The following is a 25,394-nucleotide window of genomic DNA, read 5'->3' on the forward strand; positions in this document are numbered from 1 at the left end:
TAAACATCCTAATCCAATGGAATTTCTTAGCTAGAACCTTTGTTGGTATGTTTTGTTGGCTAATATGTAATGGGTTTGTTTCTGTAGCAGGTATCTCTATAAGTTTCCAGTGATCAACACCATATCCTCTGTTGACATGTGGACTGGCCTCCTTGAAGTTAAACAGTAAGAAGAGAGTATGCTGGAGACTTCTGGTTTGAGTCTTTCCTGGGACTGAGTTGACTTCAGCGTCAGTGATGGTTATAGCTTCTGAATCACCAAGTTCAGACAAGGATGACTAGATTAGAAACTAAAACCCTTCCAACTCTAGGACTCTAGAATACTTAAGTGTACATGAACACAAATGAGAAATAAAAATGGCAATTCATAATACATACCTGATTGCTGTTTTGTCTTTTAGTGTTCTTCAAACAGAGATTGGCTACAAAAATAGGTGCTTTTCACTTATGATAAACCACAGTTCTATCCATATTCTATCAAAAAGTTTGATACCACTGAAGGGCATTGTTTTGATACACAATTTTACACTCTCTCATAATGTGTGGGCATGCATGTGATAGTGCACTCTATCTTATTTACAAAGGATTAACTTGCTTTGTAAAGAGCACAGCATTTCTTTCCCCACCTTAACTCTTTGTTGAATGCCTGATTGCCTTCTAAGAGAGCACAGCATTCCCCCACCCCATTTCCTTTAGAAGCAATTAGCCAGATGCCTGTAGCCATAAATTAGATTCGTACCAGGCAGGCAGAGGCACCAAATTCCAAAGAAGTTAGGTATTTCCTTGATAACCAGAAGAAAAAGTTAAACTTAGATTCACCTCTTTAGGCCCACCTTTACTTTTCCCTGGGTCATCCCAAAATTCCCTTGTATGGATATGAGGGGATGTACTCTGAATATGCCTATAAAATCTTTGTTGCTCACTTTGCAAGGTGTGGTTCTGGGCAACACTCCTTGAGCCATCCAGAAGGTTTCCTTGGCCAATAAAACCTCTGTTAATTAAAAGCCTCATCTCAAGTCTTCTTATTTGGCTTTATTGAAACTTGGGAAATAAAAGGTGCCATACACCACAATTCTAATCCCCTCTAGAAACAGAAAAAAATGGTAATGCTAGCTTAGTCCCTGAACTTACTAGAATACACTACTTAAGCCAGCAACTTTTGCAAGTGTCAAAAGATAATTTTTAAGATGACCAAAATCTTACAAAACCCCCCCCAGTATTCTTCCCCCAAAGACCTTGTCTATTTTTCTATTAACGTCTTGAAAATTATTTAAATTTGGGGGTTCACAGTTCAGTTAGTCCTAAGTTACAAAAGGTTACTAGAGCTTATAAAAAAGCAAAAGAAAAAAGTAATACCAGTAAATCTTACTTATTGGTTAAACTGCTAGGAGACAAACAACATCAGTTAGGATTAAAACTGGTTTGTTTTTTAAACTAACAGTTTAAGTGTAAAAGTTTACAAACTTAGATTTAATGTAAATAACGGGGTGTACCTTCTTCCACATACTGCGATATATTTTCTTAAAATTGCTGTGTAAAGCTGCTCCTGGAATATGTCTTATCCTTAGTTAAATAAATTCTAAGGGTATGATTTAAGGTAAGTTTCAAACAGCACTCACATTCAGATAAATGTTTGATTACAGTTATTTGCAATGGCACTTAAATTAAATCAAAACACAGGGAAGAAGTCTTTAATGTAAATCCATGCTAGATTGGATGTACTCATTTTTGAAGAATGGTTGAATCCTTCAGTAGTTTAACCCTCAATTACTCCAAAAGAAAGTGATTACATATTCAGGTGCCTGGCAAAGAAATCAGCTTGAACCTTAATCCAAATATTCTAACCATAATGATAGTTATAATGGCTACAAAACCAACTTCAGCATGTATTGTATGCCGCTCAGAGTCACCTTGTGTGAGATGGGTGGCTATATAAATATGATTAATAAATAAAATAAATAAATGTAAAAGTGGAACAGATACAGAAATGAGAATCAAAGAATTGTTTTCAGCATTTGTTTCAAAACATTCAACATCTGAAGTCATTTTTGGGTTCTCAGATTTCCTGTAAAGTTTGATTTCACTAAACATAAAATTGTCCATATTTAGTGGCCACATCTGGTATGGGAAATCTTTCACTCCATTGTCAGTCCATTGTACTTCATTCTGGGTTGAACTTGAGAAAGCTCTTGATTGGCTGAAGAATTGTCTGTCATAATCTTAGTTGGGCCTTGAGAGCCAGTGTGGTGTGGTGGTTAAGGCACTGGGCTAGAAATGGGAGACCGTGAGTTTTAATCCTACCTTAGGCACAAAGTTAGTTAAGTGACTTCAGACCAGTCACTCTCAGCACTAGGGAAAAGGCAGTGGCAAACAATTCTGAAAATCTAGTCAAGAAAACTGCAGGGACTTGTCCAGATAGTCATCAGGAGTCAAGACTGACTCAGAGGCAAGCACACACATACAATCTTAGTTGGAGCTTTTAATGCAGGCTCATTGGGACTAGAGGGAACGTACTGCCCACACCTGTCCTAGACAGTCTCAGCTACCTATGTCCCCAAATGATTCCATGTGTTTCTTCCAATGTAATTGTTTTCAAATATTTTGAAATCATACTTTTCTTTCTTTCTAACATCAAAGATAATACACAGTCCAGCATTCTGTAGCAACTGAACATTTTGCAACATTTAATGTATTGTCTGATTTTATTCAAACAAAAGTATTTTATCATTCAAGTTTTCTTGATCAAATTCTGGGAAAAATTAGCAAAACTTCTGAGACACATATACACAAGAGAGATGGAAGCTGAATTTTCTTCCAAGTGGATAGTAAGAATGACAACTTGAGTCACTTTCAATTGTGTTTTATAGACTTCTGTTTTTTGGACCAGACACGCAAATTATTCTGTCTCCAATGGAAAGAAGTATGTTTGACTGCTCAGTAAATGCCATAGGTGGGCTCATCACTGTCCCTGTATCTGTCCAGGTACCTCAGAGGTTGATAGTGTGGAAATTTCTTCTGGGGGGGATGATATCTGGGCGGCAGAACAAAGTCAAACACTGGCTCCTTCATGTCTGTAAGAGGCAGAGAGAATGTTAGCACTTCTCAAAAGTTACAAACATAACAAGCTCTAATCTTAAGATTCTTATCTCAAATAGTCAACCAATTAATGGCTCATTATTTTTCTGTCTTTTATCTGTCATGATCTGCAGTTCTTTTCAGTGTATCTTGAAAAAGTATGTGCAATCTCTCTTCCTAGTAAAGTGAAAAGAAGTGAATTCAGTAGCTCTAAATCTATTTTCAGATTGCAATTGATCCACAGTCATGTTCTGCTGGTTGCTATCTGTTCTGGATCTGTTTGTTTATTGCTGAAGCAACTTTTTGATACCTTTGGAAATGCCTGGATTAAATAATTCTGAAATTTCTACACCCAGATATTCTCTAGATGAAGCCACTGGGGCCTGGAAGCTGCATCAACAAACAGAATATGACTTAAAAATATAATCCAGTAGTAAACACACAAGGGTCTTAGCATTAGTGTTTTAAAAGACAAAACGAAATAGTTTAAACTACAGTTACTGCTTGGACTTTGAAGAAGGAGGATAGGAAGAGTATTGATGCTTTTGAACTTTGGTGTTGGAGAAGACTCCTAAGAATACCATGGACAGACAAGAAAGAAAACAAATGGATCATCAAACAAATCAACCCAGACTTCTCACTCAAGGCAAACGAACAGGCTCAAATTAACCTACTTCGGACACATTATGCAAAGACCTAGCTCTCTAGAGAAGGCATTAAAGCTGGGAAAGGTGGAAGGAAAGAGGAGGACAACCAGCAGTAAGGTGGATGGCTCAGTTACGGTGGCAATGGTTGCATCATTAGAAGATCAGGTTAGAGACAGATCATCAGAGAGAATATCTATGTGGTTGCTAAAAGTTGACACTGACTTGATGGCACATATTCAGTCAATCAGTCAGTCAGTCAGTCAGTCAGTCAGTCAGTCAGTCAATCAATCAATCAACAGTTACTGCTAAAAAACCTGAAATACATACAGAGGGACTTTCTTTATACACTCACAGAAACTGCCACTGGGGAAAAAAAATGGAATAGCAATGGATGTTCCTCAAATTAACATGCGAATGAGGGAATAAAGGGAACTTATGCCACAATGTGATTGCTTAGAGGATTTGTCTGTGCTGTTTTCTTGCTAATGGTAAGGACATGATTTACCCCTGCCTTTTCAGGGATGTTTGCTTCAAAATGTTCAAATCTGGTCTATAGCCTGAAATCCCCTACTGGTCTTCTATCCAAGTATGAGCCAGGCCTGACCCTGATTAACTTCTGACCCCCAATAATATGAGCCTGGTGCTGCATCTGTATAGATTTTCACACTGGAAATAGCAATTGAAAGAGTGCTCCTAGAAGTCTTGGCAGTTGGATGCTTAGCAACTTCCCTCACCTGACAGCTCATTAAAGATGGCTCCCACTTGCAGTTTCTGTTGCATGCACACTTACTGTATGCTAAATAATGAGAACCTTTGCAATTTCTCTGCCATACCATTTCAGCACCAATTACATGAAACACACACTATAAAAGAGTGGCTTATCAAGGGACTTTTGGAGAGGAAGATTCCAGTTTCCATCAACTTTGGGTTAAACTTCAGCTTGTACACCCCCCAAAATTATACCGTTGTTTGGACAACAAAGTTTAAGCCTGTCCCAAAATCTGATTTCTACCCTTTTCAATGCAAAATTGTAGATATTTCACATGTGGTCCACTACTTACTAAGAAGCTGGTAAAAGACTTTTGTAACAGAATCATCCCACTGGCACTGGAAAAACACCAGTCCTGCTGGTGTCATACCACTCTGATGTTTCTTGTAGAAGTCAAATGTTCTGAAGGTTCTCATCTTGAGGCTGTGACTGAAGAGGTGAAAATACAAGTGCAATGGGTTTGGCTTTTGTAATCTCTTTACATAATCCATTTCTGAACTCTTGGAATGACAACATAGATGTGCTTCGTTGAGTACTATGTTTTTTCCCAATAAACCCTAGAAACTGTAATTTAATGAGAGTGAAAGTGAGAAAAAAACAATTTAAAACTGGTTTAAATTTTAAACAGATATAAGTGTGAGGTTCCTGCAATGAGGGAATTATATCAAATTCTCCTATTCAACAGCTTCCAATAAGCAGTTTTAGCTTGACTGTGTTCCCTCTGCCTTCCATTATACATTCTACCAGTAGGTTTCCAAGATTCTAGAACATTACAGAACATTATTTGAGACAACCAAAGAAATAAGAAAAGGGAAATAACCCCGCTCTCTTTAGCAATAGCTGAGGAAATGTTGATCTATCTCTTTCTTTCTCCTCCATTTCAACAAACCTACCATATGAATTCTCACCATCTTTAGCACTAAGATGTAACATAATTGAGAACAGATATAACTAAGAAAATCAATTCAAATGGTTTCATATACTGAAATGAAAAAGTAATACTAGATAATCTTTTGGATAAAAACTATTTTGATGAGAGGTACCCAAAATTTGAGAAGCAGCACACCAAGTCATACAACTACAGGGGTACTCAATGTTTCTGGTTTGGAGCAAGCAATTGGCACTCTCAGTTAATGGATGTTGTGCTATGGTAAATGGTTTGTTCATTTACAAAATGCCTTCAGAAGGTAAACTGATGAGCCTCCCTCCCCAGGTCCCAAGGTACTCCTTATTTAAAATATTTCTATTCTGTCCTGTCCTGTCCTGTCCAATCCAATCCGCACAATTTATTAGCCACCCATCTCACTTTTCCAAGAAACTCTGGGCAGCGTACAACAGGGTTAAAAACAGTCAATCAACACATTAAAAACTAAACCAAAAAACCAAATTAAAACAGAAACTATTTGCCTTCTCTATAATTCTAAGAGACATCAACACAAATATAAACAATAAAATTCTAGAGAATCACTAAAGCAGCGATGTAAATATTTAAAATAAGAAAATAGAGCCACAAAAATATACGTTGAAGGCCTTCCTAAAAGGAAGGAATTTACCAATTTCCCTATTACCACCACATGATTTACTATTATTTTTCTTTTCTGGGCAGACAGTCACATTTCCAAACAAAGCAATGGAGTGTAATCAACTACCATTTTTATTTTCTGAGAATGTATGTGAGGCCTTAAGATGAAGCTTTGAAGACTGCCAGATCCCAAATTATTTTTTCACGCATTAATATATATATATATTTTAAAGTAATTTAGAAAACAGAGCCTACTGGGCATCAACATGTGTATCGTATTGTGTCTATTGGCATCATACTGGGAGACTCCAGAGTTGGTTAATATAACTACAGGTCATATGCTGATTTCTACCCAAAGAAGCAGCCCAAAGAGTTGCTGAGAGCACAGAGTACTGCCCATAGAAAGGTTTCAACATTTAAAGCCATTTGGCTAGTTTTGCTTGTTTTCAAGTCGTGCTATGTCTAACTTTTTTTTTTTTTTTTGCTGAACTGAACCGTTTGAACTGTTAAGATTCAAAGCATCATGAACTGTTCAGTTTTCCTTCACAAATGAGTCACCTCCCAAGACAAGACTCAATCTCCCAATGATTTCATTTTTACATGGAAAACGTGAAGCGTTACCAAGGTGTTGGCCGAACATCTTCTGTAAAATCAATTGGCTGGTGCTGTTTGAATAGAAGGAAGACGTAGCGATGGTATCCTGTTCCTCTGGCTGGAAATGCAGGGAAATAATGGCAGATTTCCTGCCCTGCCTCTATTTTGTTGCCTGGAATGTTTCCCCTGTTGATGCAAAACAGGATTCAAATAGGTTTGCCTGACATTACTCCCCTGAACAAGCATGGAATGATTTTCATTCTAAGCCACCAAAGGAGAAAAGGGCTGTAAAAGAGTCTTGATGTAAAGCCAGGGCTGTCAATTAATGACTTCTGAATTACAATATATTCCAGGGAAGTCAGAGCTATTCCAATAAGGATAGTAATAAAGGTTAGCAAGCTCCCTTGCAAAGCAATTTGCTATTTGACAAAAGTGGCTAATGATTTATCTTGGGAGTGTACAGCCACAGAGAAACCGAGGGCATTCCACAGGGTCTTTTCAGTTTACCCAGGGGTACTGCCGTGGGATGCCACGGAGCTCATCTCTGTTCTAACTAATGTTATGTTGCAGGACATGTCACAGAAATCAACGCAACTCTCAGGGTTCTATCAAATTCACAAGAATTCCTGATTAGACAGGTCAAAGCTGTAGAGTTTACTGAAGATAGGACAGCCTTCCACAATGTAGGTATCTTTCAGACAGATGGATTTAAATTCCCCAGATTCTCAGCTGTGGCCACACTGGGTAGGGAATTCTAGTACTTGAAACCCACACATCCAGAAAGCACCCAGTCTGGGGAAGGCTGAGGTTAAGAGTCTGGAAGCACTGAGGTACATTCCTTCTAATATTTGTGCAATGTAGACCATCTTCTTAGCTCTTTCTAGTTCCATGTATCCTTGCCCCCCTTTCGCCTTATGAGGGAAAAGAAATAACTTCTTTATAATTTAATCTTGTGGCATTATTGCCTTTGGTGCTACTTTGGCATAGTTATAAACAATTTGAAAATGCCTTATACTAAATAGAGCAGGATGTATATTAAACAGATTCTGTTCCAGATTTCCTCAGAGTATGAAAATGCTAATAATGCCAATACTCACACCAACCAGTGGACATACTCCAAATTGCTATCACACAGGTGCCCATCTGTACACACAAGGAATACAAAACCCCAGTTAAGATACAATTCATCTTACAAAGTATGTCCTTATTATACTCTTTTGGCTGCAGCATACTCAGGTTTAAGTACTTCTTTTTACAACAGTTCATTTTTCATGCTACTGTAACAAGTTTTCACAATGGCTTTTAAAAAATGTTTGTGGCATGGATTGTGCAATATTATAAAAAGAACCATATCACAGAATAACCCACCTTCCGGTTCTGACACTAGAGAAAACATCTGTACCACATAATTGTACTTAGGTCACCCACTACTCATTTTAAAATTACAATTAAATTGTAATAAAATATTTAAAAACTGCAAAACATCTCTAACTATTGCTTGATCTCTTTAAGTCAGGAGTCCTCATATTCTGTGGTACTCCATATCCCTAAAACGATTAAAAATGGCATTGGGGTTAGGTTGGGCAAGAAGTATATTATTTACTTTGAACATTTTAATTTTAATCTATGATTCATTGGGGTTGCCAGATTTGGCAGGACTGCAATATCCCATTATTGATCTGCTCAGGCAAACTGGGGAGCCCAAAGTGCTCCCACTTTGCCAGCAAAAGCCTACAGCGGGCCTGCACAGGTAAAGCAGAAAGTGAGTTTGGACAATGGTGCAGCTTGATCAGCTTTAAAAAACTTTTGCAACCTTCTTCTAAATTGCTCACAACTTCTCCAAGCTTTAAACATTGTCTAGGCTTAAAAAAATATCTAGAACTTGCAAAATCCTTCTTTAAAATGCCCAGTTCTACCCTACAAAAACAAGAATTATCTAAATTAAATTGAACAAAGAACTAGCCCAGGTCCCCAAACTCTTCAGCTCATCAACCCCTCCATGAATTTTCAAATTGTTCATTGACCCTCAAACATTTATTATATGAAAATAATTTAGTAAATACTACTTTAACTAATAGTACCATGAGCAATGATGATAACAACAAAAGAGACAATTCAAGGCTGCTCTTGCTAATGGCTAACCATTCAACCCTGGGTAATACTGTCTCACTGCTAGCCACCTCACCTGCAGGACTAGGGACTAGTATGGAGCTCTACAGAGACCCCAAAAGATTGACCCCAATCAACCTTCCATCATTTATTGACCAGCTATTGATCCCCAGCCATTTATTGACCCCTTGGATAGTCCCATTGACCCTTGGGGGTCGATACTGACCACTTTGGGGAACCCTGATCTAGGCAGTCTTTCTCAATTATATGATTTCTGATTTTTTTTCTCTACAAATTTTTGCAATTAAAGTTTCTGTTTCTGCTGCAGAAACTGGATATTAATCAGAAGCTCATCAAAATACATAATGGAAAATCTTTTCCAACTGTTAAGAAATCCTATCATACTAAGAAAGCATTCCTATCATAGTGGCACTTACCTAGATTAGTGAGCAACAATGTCCAAAGTGTTCCTTCATCTGCTTCAAATGAGACTTCAGGAGGATTAAAAGCCTAAATAGAATAAATATGACAATGGGTATTAAATAGCTATCCCCCCCCCCCCCGGTCCTCATAAAGAATTATAATTTTAATTGTAAGCCATCCAGAGTCACTGAACAGTCAGGTAGCCTCTAAATTGAAATAACAATAATAATGGTGTTTCAAACTATACCTGGTCTCCTGGCTATTCACAAATTTCACATCAATGAAGAGACAATTTATGTCAATTCTTCACTGCAGCACAGATAATCAAAACTAGCATTCTCAAGGGACTTTTGGTTAGAAGGCAAGATTTTAGAGGGACAAAGGTAGGGGGTGGGAGCAAATTTTGGGAAGCCATGGATTGCAAAAGGAAAAGTAGTGACATCATTATATCACGCGAGTGGGTAGAAAATATATTTCAAGGTGTTTGGGGAACTTTTAAGAGATTATTTTCAACCAGTATGTGTACAGTAACAATCCTGATGGCTCACATACCCCTTTTCTTCCATTTTAGGTTACAAATGGGAGAAAATAACTGCTCTGATGATGAATGTCTCCATTGCATGAATTTGGGAGGCTTTGGGGCAATAAAACAAAGGCACACTGCTGTTATTGATGATAATAATTATCAATAATACTGCTGTTATTGATAATAGAGGCACCTAAACACCTATAGTACTGAAAACTGTATCTAGTTCTGTAAGATTATTCCCGCTCATGCAAAATTTACAGGCAAGGATGAGGGTCAGGGGCTGAAGCATCTTTTGCCATGAATGGTCATTTATGCAATAAGTTAAGAGCTTGCTATTGTCCCAGACATTTAATGGATGATGGTGATTTCCGCTTTAGCCTATAATCCCACTCATGCTTAATTGTGGATAAGCCTTTTGAATCAACAGTACTTGCTTCCAATGTAATCTTGTTTTCTACAGAATTGTACTGATACCGTTTTTTTTCACAAAATGATTAGTTGCTGCTGATTTCTAGCATTTGTCTGCACTTAGCTGAAAACTGCTCCAGTTATTATAATCAAAAAATGGTTTGCAAACATTTAATAAATGGAAGTTAAAGTCACATTCACTTTATAGGTAGTTCTCACTTACCAACTGAAATTGGGACTGGCACTCCATTGCTAAGTGATGTGGTCATAAAGTGAAATGTCATGTGATGGCACTAACTTACGTCAGTTCTGGCTGTGGTTATTAAGCGAATCACTGCAGATTGTTAAGCACGACATCATGTGATCACGACTTGTGACTTATTACCAGCTTCACCACTGACTTTTCTGGCCGGAAGCTGGCAGGGAATATTGCAAACGGGGATCACGTGACTACAGAATGCTGTGACCATCATAAATGCGCACTGGTTGCCAAGCCCCCGAATTGCGATCATGTGACTGCAGGGATGCTGCAACAGCTCCAACTTCAAGGACTAGTCATCTCCTTTTTCAGTACCATCGTAACTTTGAATGGTCACTGAATGAGTGGTTGGTAAATGAGGACTACCTGTAGTTAATCTGACAAAGAGAGCACTACAGGTAACTTTGGTTCTAACTATTCCTATTTACTAGGTATTATATTATAGAGTTAACTTACAGTGAATCTGATTTCATGTAGCCTAACCCTAACAGCTGCTGCCCTGCAATGTGGGGATTCTGCTGGCAGAACACTGTATTAGTACATAGAGAGCATATCATTATTAGCATATTTAGAGTAATGATGTATTCATTAGACACAATTTTGTGAAATGTTCCAGGAAATTTACTTTAGTATCTATACCTAATACATGAGCAACAGCCTAACCAAAACAGAGAAAGGATATACTTTCTCTCAAGGCTCCTATTCTTGGTATAATACCTCTGTGGGAGTAACCACATTTCCATAATAAATTGGCATAGCATATTCTTCATCCTGGTTATATTCCACTTTTAGAAGCACTCTGGGAACAAACATGGCATTATCAAACAAGTCCCGATACAGTCCATAGTGTTCTGCTAATTGCTGTTTGTGATATGGGCCACTGGTTCTTTCCCATTCAGCTTTGACATCATCTAGAGGAATCTGCACTGCAAGCAGAAACAAAATACTTAAGAAAACGAAGTGGGTAAACTCTTGTAAGTGCAAAAGAAATAAATGTTGAGAGAATTGTTACTAACATACATGTTTTGAGCCAGGATGCTTTTTCCAGTTCCGCATTGCTTAAATTTTGTTTCCTGATAGCCATTCTCTCTTTCTGTATCTTTTTATGTGACACTGGAAGACTGGGCAGACCAATGTCGATCTTTGCCTCTTTATCTAAGATTTAAAAGAAAAGAGATTATGCAAAATAAATCTCATGGCTTTCTATACAATTGTACTGATGGGCAACCCATAAACACTTGAAAAATTTGGCAGGGCCAATGTCTTGCTTTAATAGTATGGTTTAAAGTGAAAATAACCACTTGTTTTCTATCTTAGGGCATGTAGAAAGTTCCTGTTGTAGATTTGGAAGTCACCCAGAACCTCTGATTTACAGAACTCTTATGCTAGCAGAATTCATTCAAATTAAAAGGGGAACAAATCAGTGCACTTTTTCAATAACGATGCTTTGCTTTTTGAATAGAAACAGTTGTTCTGTTTCACTTTCAAAATATAATTGCAAAAGCCAAATCATTACATTTCCTTTTTAGTTTGTTTGTTTACACTTTCCTGTTCGCTTTCTCAACAGAATATAAGAACTGAACATTACAATTCAATCCATGCCATGCTTATTAAAAATAAGTTCTATCATATTCAATAAAATTTATAAGTATATATAAAATGCATTTGCCCCATGGGAAAAAATGTTAAACTATTTGATCAAAGCAACTGGGGGGAAAAAAACTGGGCTGGGCTTTTGTGCTCCTCCGGGGTCAATACCTTCCTCTGGAGTGATGCATTTCTTATATGTTCGCCACCAAGGAGTTTTTTTACTCTCTTTTTCTGCTACCTTGAAATAGCGAGTGAAAACACGATACTTTTCCAGTGCCTCCAAATCACTAACATCGATATCTTCATTAGGCATTGGTCCCAGAGGTACACCCAGTTTGCAGAGAACAGCTAAAACAATAACACAAAACAAAATAATTTGTATCTGTTTAGCTAATTATCCTGTGGGATCAAAAACACAGTAGGCTAGCTGTTCATTTGGGCTTCTCCTGTTCAAATGAAACCATCCCACACTTGAAACAGAAGCAAAAGGAAGAGAAAAGATCCACTTGGAAATACTACCTGCAAAAGCAGATGATGATATTAAAGTTTACATTTGATTTACATGTTTAAATTGATAGGTCTAAACACAGTATGGAAAAAAGGTGAAAGAATGAGATTCTGCGTCATGAAACTCATTTCTACATTCATCTGTGAATTATATAAAATAAAAAGGGTAAGATAGCACTAAAACATACCATCAGTTTTTCTGTGTCTCTCCATTTGCAAAAGTACAAAAGCTATTTCCAAGAGGATTTTTAAAAACAGCCACTGTACTCCTTCCTCTAAAAATAAGGTTAGATACCCAGCCACTGTACTCCTTCCTCTAAAAATAAGGTTAGATAACCACAATGTATCTACATTTAGTTGATTGGAAATTTAGATACACAATGAGTGATCACAGAATTCCTAATTTTAACCATTCAAAACAAAATATTTTAGTTGCAACCAAACTCAAGACAACACCTATACATAGAAAAAAAAGTAACATTACTAATAGCCATTACTAATGTTTTGTTTTGTGTTCGTTTCTAAATCCTGAATGCAAAACAAATAGAGTTATTAATGGCACAAATGAACATAAATAACTTTTGTTCCCTTCAAACTGGAATCAGGCCTTCACGGGCATTGCTGGTAAGAAATTTACAGAATGAAATGGTGATGTATCCACAACTAATCTCTTCATAGAAGATGACAGGAATGTCCACGTTTCAAAAATGATTTCAAAGAAATGTTTTAGACCTCATGCATCCAGCACCTCTCTAGCATTTATTAAATTAAGTGACTGCATAAAAAAAAAAATGCTACAGCTTTAAGGATCCACCCTTCAAAGGAAAAGCTGTTCTTGCACAGAAGCATTAAAAAAAGGTCAACAAATGAACAGCAGAGATGTGCACCGCTGGTGCAAGGTCCAAACCACATCTTCCAAACCATTTTCGGTCCGTGTAGTCTACTGAATGGTTGTCCGGGTATCTGCAGCCGAGACAAGTTAACATGCATAACATGCTTTGCTTGCATAAAAACAACAACAACTAAATCCACTCCTTAGTAACTCTAAATGAAGAGACCGCCATTCCTGGGGCATTTCAACAAAGCCCATAAAGGTGATACCAACATTCCAGACATAAGGATATAATGGAACAAAAAGGAAACCCGAGTAAAAAGAGGGATGGTCAGACGTGGACTCCTAAAGTGCCAAATGAACTCGGGCAAGCCAGTTCCACGAAGCGCAGCAAGATCACCGGAAAAATAACACCCCAATCTTCTCTCCCCTTCCAGCGTCACCCACCAGTTGTACTAAACCCTCTACTCCTCCGGACTCCGCGCAGGACAGCGTTTAGAACGGGCGCCGCCATTTCGCAGGTTCTTACGTTCCCTCTCCTGGAAAAGGCCCCTCAGAGCACGATAGGCGCACGTGGATGACGTCACACAAAAAGGCTGTCCTCCGAGCGCCTGCAAAGGCTTTTAAAAAGCATTTTATTAACTCTTTTAATAATTCTTCTAAGCGTCCACTTCATCAGTCGATTCATAAAATCGTACGCCACAACAAGCAAGGTGTTTAGTCTCTTTAAAATTACTTAGCTACTTTTGCTTGCACTGCTATGATTTATTACGTGCCATCAAGTGGATTTCGAATCTTAGCGACGAGAGACATATTTTCTCTATGACGATCTGTCCTCTGCTCTCCTATGACTACTGTACTCTTGAATGTTTTCATTTCCGTCATAGAGAAATTGAAAAGAAAAAAAGTCCACGCCCAGTTGAAAATGCTTATTTATGTTATTTTCCTGGAAGAAAGCTCTGAGAAGTGAGATTTTCAAAATTAAAGAGATTTTAAATAAGATAGGAATAGCAAACACTCCTTTTTTTCCCATAAGCAAAATGCAACCTTCTCTGGCCTGGTGCCTTCCAGATGTGTTGAGTTTCAGTCCAAAGATAGGTGCCAGATTGAGGAAAACTGGTGGAATGGATCTCTGCTGCAAGATTTTCACCTATATAAATCCTACACTTTTCTCAAAAATGTTAGGTTTCCATACTGATTATTCATTTAAGAAAAGCACATATACCAACAGTTTGCTGGCTATATTGTCTATTTCCATAATTTATCCCATGCAATCTTGCGCGGATCTATTCAGGAGGATTCCACTGAGGCTCCAGTACATGGCAACTTAATTAAAATGAGGATTGTCAGTCAAGAGCAAAATGAACAAATATATAAACAAATGCACAAAAAATTCTATACCTCATTATTTCTGCAAATTAGTTTTTTTAGAACTTTCATATGACAATTTTATTACTTTGTTGGAGAGGTGAGGATCCTCTACACTATAAATTTTACAATTGTAATCTAATGAACAGGACAAGCTGATGCTGGTGGTGCTACTCAACAAGACAGTTCAATATTCACGGCCTTCTTTCATTCTGATTACACTGTAGGCTCAAGTCCAATTTTTTGAAGATACCTGCCTTCTGAAGGTAATCCAGCAGATCTGAAGTAAGAGGAACTGGATAGTGATCCTTAATGGTCAGAGAATTAAGAAGTAAACGTCCAGAGTCACTTTTCAACGAGATCGGTGGTGACAAATTTGATAAATAAAGTCAGTCAGTCTATAATCAGGAGCAGGTCTCAAAGAATCATCATCTTTCTTTTGTAATTAAAAAAAAATGCAGATGCAGGTGAGGATGAAGGGGGAATTCTTTAGATTGTAGTGCAATAGAGGCAATATAGCTGCTTCCTCCTCTGCAAAAGCATCAGCACACTCTGTGTTTTTCTTGCAAGGTAGGATATTCAAAGTGTTGAAGTAGAGAGGGAGACAGGTAAGAGTGGGAGGCTTGCAAACAGTGCTGTTGACACCTTTGAGAAGGTACCAAAATTGCCTCTTGCTCCAGTAGACATTTGGATTGAGAGTTTGCAGCCAATTAATACCCACCACAATGGGGATATGAAAGGAAGCTGTGACATCATTAAGTACCAATAATTCTGATTATTTATCATCATTTGCAGAGGTGTTCTGCTGTCTTCAAATTAACGCTAAAATCACCACTCCATCAGAGGGATTGTGTGTTTTACAATAAAACTAGATCAAAGCGCTTGCCTATTTCCACAAGAATAGTTTCTCTATTAACTGTCTAGGCTATTTAAACTGTTGCATCCAAATCTCAGAGCAGAAAGTTTATTTTTATATTTATTTATACATCAGATTTGTCACCACTCATCTTGTTGAAAAGCGAGAAAGTTGTATTTCTATGCCTGACAGTGTGATAATAAAATGCACCTGCCTGTTGCTGGCTGCCTGAGCTCTTCTTAATTGCCTAAGGACCCCCTGCCAAATTTTTGGGAGGGGAAACCTGCAGTTTCCTGAAGATGGTGCTCTGGAGCTATTTGGGCACTTGCTTGCTATATGACCTGCAGTTCCAGGTGCACCACTTAGCACCTGATTCAAAGATCTGTACTTTAGCAGTGCAAATTAGCTAGGTGTCCTGGGGCTCCACAGCAGAAACACAAACCTAGGTCTCCTGTTTCTTTGATCTCTTTACCATTCCTATTTGCATGGTTCTCCAGTGTTGGTGTCCAAGGCCGTAGAGAGGTGGAGTAGGGGTGAAGAGAGGTGGAAAAAAATCCCTCCCCTTATTATTTCTTCCATGTCTCAACTACTGCAATCACCCATCAACTAACACACAACACTGGAACATTTCTTCCAAATTCTCTGGTGTGACTTGTCTCAATAATACATCACTCAGTTCATCAGCAAATCCTTCTTGAAACTGGTCAGTCAGAGCAAGATAATTCCACCCCATGTCTCTGGCATAGGATTGAAAATCTGATGTGGATTCATGAACTCTGCAGTTGCCCTGCTTCAGCTTGCACTTCTCTTCATTTGCTGTTGCTTTCCTAATCAGATTGTGAGATGCAGCTGTAAATCTTTGCATGAAGTTCTGATAATTATCCAGCAATGTACCACTGCCCTCAGTGAGGGACACAGCTCCTTCTTTCAGGAGACTCAGAACAAAAGTCACCCTGGAGTGATCTGTAGGAAATTCTGCTGGTTGACCTGCCATAAACAATTCACTCCAGGCTTCCATACTTCACCAAACTCCCATGAGAGCAAAGAAATATTGGTTGGGCTGAACTGCTCCTGACTAAGTAAGCCTTGTCACAAATACCATGTTAGTTGTACCATGGCATTGTCCGGAGTTGTTATTTGTATATCCACTTGCTGTTAATATAACAGTGCATCAGCAAGTTGTTCTGCAGACAGTGGGGTGCCCTGAGAATGCCACCTCCACAATCAAAGGCAAGTTTTGATGTTTCTCTGAACAGGGAGAAGGCAGGCTTTGAAGACTGATGTCAGCCCTTCAAGATAGGACAGGTCAGGAAACAGACATCACAAGGACTACTATAACTATATCGTTGCAGGGTATAACATAATGTTGAAAGCTTGAGTTTCCCTCTATAGTTAAGAGAATCAAGGCAGGGTTATCGTGAGCTTCTTTCTCATTCTCTCTTCTTTCCCAGGGCTAAATGGATATTTACCTAACTATTCCTGCAGTCCTTCTTCAAGGTTAACTCTGTACTCCTCTGCACTGCTTGACTACCTACTCCAACTTGAATCAGCTTGACCTGCTAGATCATTTAGGGAGAAACTCCTTGTAGTCCCATGTTTCTGGGAGGTGAGGGCTGAAGCTAGGAGATGCTGCTTCTCAGTGGTAGTGCTAGTGCTTTGGAACAATCTCTCAATCTCTTATGTGAGCTGCCAAGAGGCATCAGATTGTGGCAGGATATACATGCAATAAATAAATAAATGAAAAAATAAAATAAAATATTATAAGAGACAGAGAGATGTGGAAATATGTTGGAGATATGCAGTAAGATCAAAGGCAGACACTGCTCTGAAAGACTGTTCTTCAAAGCCAACTAATGGCAAAAGAGTTTCAGCAAAACACAAAACTGTTGGTCAGGCAACAGCAACAGTGTAAAGAAACATTTAAAAATATTTATTTTACAAAATGTAACTTTTACCAAAGTTGAATTTGGCAGTTATTTATGTGCTTGATTTCATGTTAACCATTCAAAGTGCTAACATCATTCTTTATTTGGAGGAAGTGTGAATCTTGGCACAACTATCTCTAGGACTGATCCTCTCTCATGCTGACTGGAAGGAAGTCTTATAGGAAGCTCTCTTCAAGGTTTCTAAAAAGAACTGCTCTTCTTCCAAGAAATCATGATCCTGTTAGAAAAAACAAAAAGAGGAATGAAAATGGAGAAAGAACTCAATAATGAACAAAAAACATGTAAGCTTCATGACTGGATGTTAGAGCATCACTGTCCTTCCCATTTTCCTAACTCGGTGTTTTCATGCAAACTTTGAATTAAACTGAGCTCTTTTTCAGATAAGTAAGCAACAATTTTACTTGAAACAGAGCTAAATAAAATCAGATGAAATTAAAGCTAAATGGAACAGTAACAGCTGTAAAATTATAACCTCAGTACACATGTTAATGTTCTCAATCCATAGTAGACCGAAAGCTGGACAATGTAATCTTACTCGTTCAGCTGTAATTTTGTGCAACACCAATTTTGCATATAAGTCTGCTGGCTCTGTTCTTGGAAGTCCCTGAGAAGCTCTGGGGTTCCCAGGGTTAACTTCAGGTGGAACAGTAATTGGAAGAGGCAAATCTGGGAAGAAAAACAAGTTAGATATGGTAACTAGTCATCTGTGTCATCTATACATTTAACATAGGATTCTTTTGGGATACGCAAGACAGTGTGTTTAATTATCTTATTGAGGATACCAAAGCATCAGCTCTGTAAAGCCAGCCCATTTCTCTCTCCAAATATTATAAGAGTCAAGATAACATTCTTCTATAAAAGGACATTATATGGATCAAAGGGGCAATGGAACAAAGAAGTTGTGGAGCTCTGCTTCTTCTTTTTTTAAAATTTTGCCCTTTGGTTACTTGTTTTTTTTTAAATGTAATGAAGCAACATTTACTAAATTTTCCCTATCAGCTTATTGTCAGACACTTCTCTGTATTTTGAGAGCCAGAGTACCTGGAATACTTTGTATGGAACAAACTCAAATCTGTGCTCCAAGGCCCACTATTAAATAACACATGAATTAGCCCCCTCTGTCTCTTCAGAGTTAAAAGCATTTACATATAAAAGCCCTTGAAAATACACGGAATGGAATTTTACCCTCTTACTTTATTTTGCTTATCAAGAATGCCCACCAAAAATGGCTGTGCAGGTACTTACAGCGCACATTGGAGATTATTTTGTCAGGAGCTCCCGATAACGGCACCTGGGGCATGTTCTGAAACGCCAGAGGGTTGCCTGGAAGTTCCATCCGTAGCTGTTCAAGCTGCCTCCTCTGATGAGACAAACTGAGCCGTTCCTGACTCGTTGTGAAGGGAGGGAGGGAGGAAAATATTGTATATCATACTTCAACCATCTCATGCTGAGCAGACCATTTTTAAATTTGCCATAATTTCCTAGATTATCAGGATAGACTGTAATTTCCCAATTTAGGAAGAGCTCTGGAATCCACTTTTGCTTGAAAACACTTTTTTCAATGCTCCTGATGTGCCAGCTGCAGTCCATTTCAGAAAGCTGCAGTATGGCCAGCGGCATCTATGCTTCTGAAACCTCAAGCCTTCTTTTGTGAGTTCATGTTATAGGCTATGAACCAGAAGTTATTAGGAGCAACAGCTCCTTGCGCTGATGATCTATTAGCTTTCTAGGTAATTCAAAGGGCTGGTATCAGCCATTAAAACCCATCATGACTTGAGATCTGACTACAGGTAGTCCTCACTTAATGACCACAATAGGGACTGGAAAATTCATTGTTAAGCGGTGTGGTCACTATGTCAATAGGAACCAGAAAATTCATCATTAAGTAGTGTGGTCGTCACCTAACCACAGCTGATTTTATGACTTTTTTGCTGTGGTTGTTAAGTGAATCACCATAGTCGTTAAGTGAATCACGCAGTTCCCCAGTGATTTTGCTTGCTGGAAGTCGGCTGGGAAGGTTGCAAATGGAGATCCTGTGACCCTGGGACACTGCAACTGTTGTAAGTGCAAGCTGGTTGCCAAGCACTTGGATAGCGATGATGTGACTGTGGGGGCACTGCAACGTTAAGTGTGAGGACCAGTCATAAGTCACTTTTTCCAGTGCTGTCATAACTTTGAACGGTCACTAAACAAATGGTCATTAAGCAAGACTGTCTGTACTTGTATCTAACATGGTTCAACATTTGTTTGCTATTCAATGCTTCTAATTTTGAGAGGGAGCCTTCTGATCTCTCTCAGCTTGCTTACCTAAACATTCAGAGTTCCTCAGAACAAATTATGTGATATACTCTTAATAGTTCATGTACACATTTTTTTTAATTAAAAAAGCATACAAGAAATTGATTTGAAGGTGCTCGATTCTGATGACAGCAAACTGCAAAATCTGGAGACAAATTAATGTATAAAGTAAGAAAAGGATTTTAAAAAACAGTGTGCCTATCTACTTCTTATGTTTAGGCATGCTGTTGCTCATCTTGATCCCATGCAGGGGACAATTTTACAGTGAGCTGAGTTTGTTTTATTGCTTTATTAAATCAATTTATATAGCCACCCAACTGACATCCAACCCAGGGCCATGTACACAAATAAAAACAGCATGAAATAGCTCAATTTAATAAAACTAGATAATCTGATTTCCATATTCTGAGGCATATATATTAATATTTGGATATCCTGTATTTTTAAACATTGGTTTTATATGGTAATTGTATTTTTAATTCTGTTTTTAATTGTCTTGTCATCTAAGAGAAGTAATTTTTAAAGTAGAGAAACCTTCATTAAAACATTAATAAATAATAATGATAGTACATAGGAACAAGACATTTTCTTAGCTTGGGAGAGATTACCTGGTGCAGATGTTCCTCCTGTTGTCTGAGCCGTTCCATCTGCTGCTGTAAAGTATGGAGTCTGGCTTGGTGCTCAGATTCCACCTTCTTTGCCTCCAACAGGGCTTTCTCTCCTTCTTCATACTTCTGGGAGGATAGCTTTGTGGCAGAAGAAGGAAGAGTCAGGCCTTGATCTGAGCTACAGTCTTGAACCTGTTTCTGCCTTAGAATTTAACCTGATGTAATAGTTGGGTTCATACAGCATGCTAAATAATGGATTGTTTGTGGTTTAGTGTATAGTATATAGCCACAGAGAGTTGCTTAACACGGAGTAGAACCTGGCAATTATGCCTTAGTCTACAAATTATGGTTAAAAATAGGGCTGGAATGCATGAAACCAGCAGTAAAGCAAGTAGTGACTGGTTTTACATCCATACAGAATGTTCTTCTTTTAATGGTGAGTGATGTATAATGTATTTCTTATTATACATCTTACAGTGTATACTTTCCATGGTGAAAGTATTTTTTAAAATTTTTGCTAATTTGCACTATAGCTTCTGGTTTAGATGACACAACTTTTGTTTAATGAGCCATGGGCTATTAGCATTATGGCCACAGTTCTCTGGCCTTCTTCCTTTATATGCCTGCCTTTGACAGATATCCTGGTTCATTAACATGAAAATTTCCCTGACATCTGGAAAGTGTAGTTTAAGGCTTTCCCTCAAATGTTTATGCAGATGTGGCTGGATTGTTTTTCCTTTTCCTGTAATATCCTGTAATTATGCTGACTGGGGAAAACATGGCCTTGATTGCACTGAAGGTCCTCTTACAAAAGCAACCACGACCGATTACTTTATTTTCAAGTAAATGGCTTCCAGCATTAACATTTAAAAGTTATTATGAGGTTTTCCTCTCTTTTCCACTTCAATATCTTTTTTTAAATGAAAGACCCCCCCCCCAAAGAATCAACAGTAAATCAGGGATGATTTAAAAGTGCGAGGCAGCATTAGGTGCCTCCCCCAAACTGCCTGCCAATAAACTCTGCCAATGAGGCAGTGACACTATTTTGTGGCTGGACTTGGAAACCAGTCATTTAAAAACTTATTCCCTAGCTTTCAAAGGAGCACGTTACAGATTTTTTAAAGGCTGTTTGCTGCCAAAGAGTTCCTTTGGCTCTTATGACAGAGTCCATCCTTTTTTTACCTGATACTCTCCAGAAGCGCCAGGATGTGCAATTTCCAGAATCTCTAGCCTAGACACTATTGAGTCATATTATATCAGCTCTCCTAGCCTGAATAGCAGAGGTAGAAAGGCAGTTTCTCTACCTTGCTCATGCTATTGATTTCATCTGCCCTCTGTTTGATGTGCAAAGCTGTTGCATTGACTCTCTCCTTCTCCAGTCTCAGCTCTTGCTTCTCTTGCTCTAGAAGCTCTCGATCCCTCACCAGCTGCTCCTCCTTTGATCTCAACTCACTGGCTTTGATCTTCAGGTCTGCTTGTTCCTAAGAGGGGGAGGAAGAGGAGGAGGGGGAAAAGTAGGCTTAGAGATCTGTTATTTTATATTTCTGTTTTATACTGAATTTAATCCACTTAGGTCACACAGAGAAAAGGTCTTTTATAGATAGTTTTATTTAACCCAACTGTGTTTCCATTTCCATGTCAATACTCCATTTTTACTGTCATACTGTAAGTTATTCTGGCCCCATGATGGAAAAACAAAGAAATAATAAATCGTTATAATTGCAATAGTTAATTCTAACCACTGCTTCAGTGTCCAAATATTCTCTTCTGGATTCTCACCAGATTGCACAGTAAAAAGATGTTCCAAGAACTAAATGAACTAAACTTGCAGCCCTTTACCTTTGCAAGGCTCATGATGACCCCTTCTCTCTGAGAGTCAATTTGCAGAGCCCGGTCAACCTCCCGCTCTGAGCGTTCTTTGCTCAGCCTCTGCTGGATGTGGAGCTCTGACCACTCAGCTGCGAGTTTACGACGCTCCTCGGCACATTTCTGCATGACTGCTTTCTGTTCCTCAAGCAAAGAGTTCTGGGAGAAAGGAACAGGAGGACAGAGAAATCAGGCAGTTTTTGACAGCACGAAAAATGGCTTTTTATCATCACTTCAAAAAGGCTGCTGCAACTTTACTTGGCTTAACTATGTATCTTGAATTTTTCTTCATACTGCCTTTGAAAACAAAATACTTTTTCTCCTTGAAACAGAACATGAATTCTACTTTAAATCTCTCTCTGCTTCCATTGTAAAATGTCTCTATAAAAGTAGGAATAGCTAAAATATAAATGCAAGGATAGGGAAACACAGATATTTCTCTTCTGAGTTCCTGTACAGAATACTGTATATTTATTTACAATATGGTACCAGATTCTAGCATTATAAAGCAAACGTTACTATGGAATTAGTCTTTCCTTTCTTAATGGGTTTTCTGCAATGAAAACAAACAACAAAATCAGAAAAGCAGTGAGGAAAATATGGGAGAATAAAAAGTGGATGAAGACATCAGGATTCCCCCTTCTAGTAAAATTCAGTAAATGACGTATACCCAGCTGCTCCATAAAACCTGCTGTCTAGTCCTCACTTCATAACACACTCGTTAATCACTCCAACAACATGAGCACTTCTAACCTTTGCCCTCTCTAACTCTTCCCTCTCCATGGTTAGCTGCTGGGTCATGACCCTTCGCTGTTCCTCGAGTGAGTGCTGCAAGGATTCCACTTTGGCTTGTTCGGTGGTGACCCTCCAGCGTTCCTAGGGCAGAAGAACACACTCATCAGCTCCCAAAAAGCTTCATCCACCTCCAAGCAGGATAGCTGAGCGAAACAAAAAGGCAAACACGGTTAGCACAGGCTATGCAGCTGAAAGCCCCTCCAAACCCTGCTGGGATTTCCTTCTGATGCCCTTCGGTACCACAGAGGCAACACTTAACAGGAAGGATAATGTTTCCTATACGCCTAATCAATTGTTCTGAATTACCTCCACCCTACACCTACTCCAACAATGGAAACACCATTTAAAACCGCACCCAAAGCTTTAAAGATATGCTGCTTAATCCCAGTATGGCAATCTGAGACTAGCCGGTTGCAGCCAATTTCCATTAGCTGTCTACACAGCTTGTGGTGATTTTAACCTCCTGACTTCACTTTAACTGCCCACAGAGGATACGCGTGCCTATCTGCACGGGAGTGAATATAAGGATGTGGTCTGCACATGAAGAGGGCATCCATGTTTATGTGGTATGGATACCTATCATTCTGGGGGGAGAGGTGTCTCTCTGTGCACCTGAGGGCAGGTGTAAGTGTGTGGGGGAGGGGGAATATATGTGTACATGCAGGCCTAGCTGTAGGCCCTTAATCCTAAAGGTAGCCAACTGCCACTTTAAATAATTATTGTAATTAAGTCTTCCAAATTACTTTGCCAGCAATACCAAAATAGATTAAATATGTCATTTGCCCTTTCAAAGCAAGCCAACTGTAAACACAGATAATTGATTCTCGACTGGTTTTTGCTAATGAAGCAGTGCCATTACTCCAATCTTTGGATGCCATTCGGAATCAATAAGAAGTCCCTTCTTGACCATTATCCTACTTTATCCTACTTCAGACGCATTATGCGAGGACCTAGTTCTCTGGAGAAGGCTCTAATGCTGGGAAAGATGGAAGGAAAGAGAAGAGGATGACCAGCAACAAGGTGGACCAACTCCATTACAGCAGTGATGGGTGCACCATTGGGAGACTTGAAAGAGCAGGTTAGGGATAGATTGTCATGGAGAAAATCTATGTGGTTGCTAGGAGTCAAAACCAACTTGATGGCACATAATTAAAAAAAAACCTTGACTATTATGTATTGTTGTGAAGACAGTTTGGATTGTAAACCCATGACTGCCCTCCTTACAAATGCTCAGTTTGTCAAGTATAATATTAGCCTGCACATTCTGTGCAGATCTGCAAATCCCAGTCCTTCCCAATATACAGTGGTACCTCGGTTCACAAACTTAATTCGTTCCGCGACTGGTCGTGAACTGAATTGGTCGTGAACCGAATCAAATTTTCCCATAAGGTTCAATGTAAATATGGTTAATCCGTTCTGACCCCTACGAATTTGGTCGTGACCCGATTTTTGATCGCGTCCCGAATCAAATTTCCCCATAAGGTTCAATGTAATTACGGTTAATCCGTTCTGAACCATATATATATATTTTTTTAAACCGCAAAAATATGACACAAAGTACAGTACGAAGAGAGAGAAAGCTAACCTTGCTCGACGCAACTTCTGGTGTGGAGGACAGGAAGGCGGGTGGGGAGGCGGTTACTGCTTAGAGGGAGAGTCCCCCTCCCTACAGGAAGCTGTGACCACATGTCATGGGAGGGAAAATGGCCGCGGATCCTGTTCGTCACCCGATGCGGAGTTCATGAACAGAGGCAAAATTTTGCGACCGGAGCTGTTTGTGAACTGAATATCCGTGAACAGAAGCGTTCGTGAACCGAGGTACCACTGTACAACACTTCCCTGTAGGGTCATCTGTTCTTTCCTTATATGGACCCTCCCAAGAAATATTCAGACTTCCTGTTTGTGGGGAAGACACCCGTCAGTCCCTAGAGAGAAATTTCACTTCACCTAACTTAATTCTGACTCTTTATCTTGAAGTGAGAGTGACCAGAGTATGGCAACCACTCAATATGAAAGCCCATTAAGGTCTCTGTCACAGTAAATCAATATAGAAAAAATATGAAATGCTAAATCTGAGCAGTCCTAAAGCTAAAAGCTGCCTTCAGTGCATATGTTATTTGGGGAATGGAAATATACATCACCTTTTCATCTCTCCTCCAACAGTTCTCATATTTCTGCCAGCACAGATACCAGCCATGAGGCACTTCCAGTCTAGCATCAGCTCACCTGTTCCAGAAGACGGGTTTGCTCGTTTAGCCTGGCCTCCATCTTAGAAATAACCTCTTGTAGCCGGCCTCGTTCATCTTCCATGTCTCTCTGCTGCCGGTTCAAACGGTCTTGCAGAACTTTCAGATTGGGACAAGGAAAGAATTATCACTTTTTTGCAGCTGCCAG

At 38.9% G+C, this 25,394-nt stretch overlaps 2 protein-coding genes across 10 annotated transcripts in view; both read right to left on the minus strand.

The window, feature by feature from the left end:
- Window positions 1-1,677: 1,677 nt before the first annotated feature.
- On the minus strand, window positions 1,678-13,829 carry MRPL38 (mitochondrial ribosomal protein L38). The gene is made up of 9 exons (XM_007437225.3): window positions 13,711-13,829; window positions 12,093-12,272; window positions 11,355-11,489; window positions 11,052-11,260; window positions 9,153-9,225; window positions 7,704-7,749; window positions 6,634-6,792; window positions 4,783-4,919; window positions 1,678-3,070 (listed from the first exon to the last, which is right to left on the minus strand). The coding sequence occupies exons 1-9, from the start codon at window positions 13,775-13,777 to the stop codon at window positions 2,934-2,936; spliced, it is 1,143 nt and encodes a 380-aa protein (XP_007437287.1). The 5' UTR covers window positions 13,778-13,829; the 3' UTR covers window positions 1,678-2,933.
- Window positions 13,830-17,460: 3,631 nt separating this feature from the next.
- FBF1 (Fas binding factor 1) overlaps window positions 17,461-25,394 on the minus strand; it is a 37,755-nt gene continuing 29,821 nt past the window's right edge. For all 9 annotated transcript variants that reach the window (XM_025172556.2, XM_088133373.1, XM_088133372.1 and 6 more), the window contains 8 exons: window positions 25,227-25,345; window positions 22,959-23,081; window positions 22,179-22,364; window positions 21,644-21,820; window positions 20,340-20,477; window positions 18,679-18,817; window positions 17,969-18,099; window positions 17,461-17,650 (listed from right to left, as the gene is read on the minus strand). In XM_025172556.2, coding sequence (XP_025028324.2) covers window positions 17,567-17,650; window positions 17,969-18,099; window positions 18,679-18,817; window positions 20,340-20,477; window positions 21,644-21,820; window positions 22,179-22,364; window positions 22,959-23,081; window positions 25,227-25,345 — 1,097 coding nt within the window. In that variant the 3' untranslated portion in view covers window positions 17,461-17,566. The remainder of the gene's footprint in view (window positions 17,651-17,968; window positions 18,100-18,678; window positions 18,818-20,339; window positions 20,478-21,643; window positions 21,821-22,178; window positions 22,365-22,958; window positions 23,082-25,226; window positions 25,346-25,394) is intronic.

Source organism: Python bivittatus, unplaced genomic scaffold (genome assembly GCF_059951505.1).
Source record: "Python bivittatus isolate LINGU-HERP-01145 unplaced genomic scaffold, Pbiv_v1 ctg000080_np1212, whole genome shotgun sequence".
Classification (NCBI taxonomy): domain Eukaryota; kingdom Metazoa; phylum Chordata; class Lepidosauria; order Squamata; family Pythonidae; genus Python; species Python bivittatus.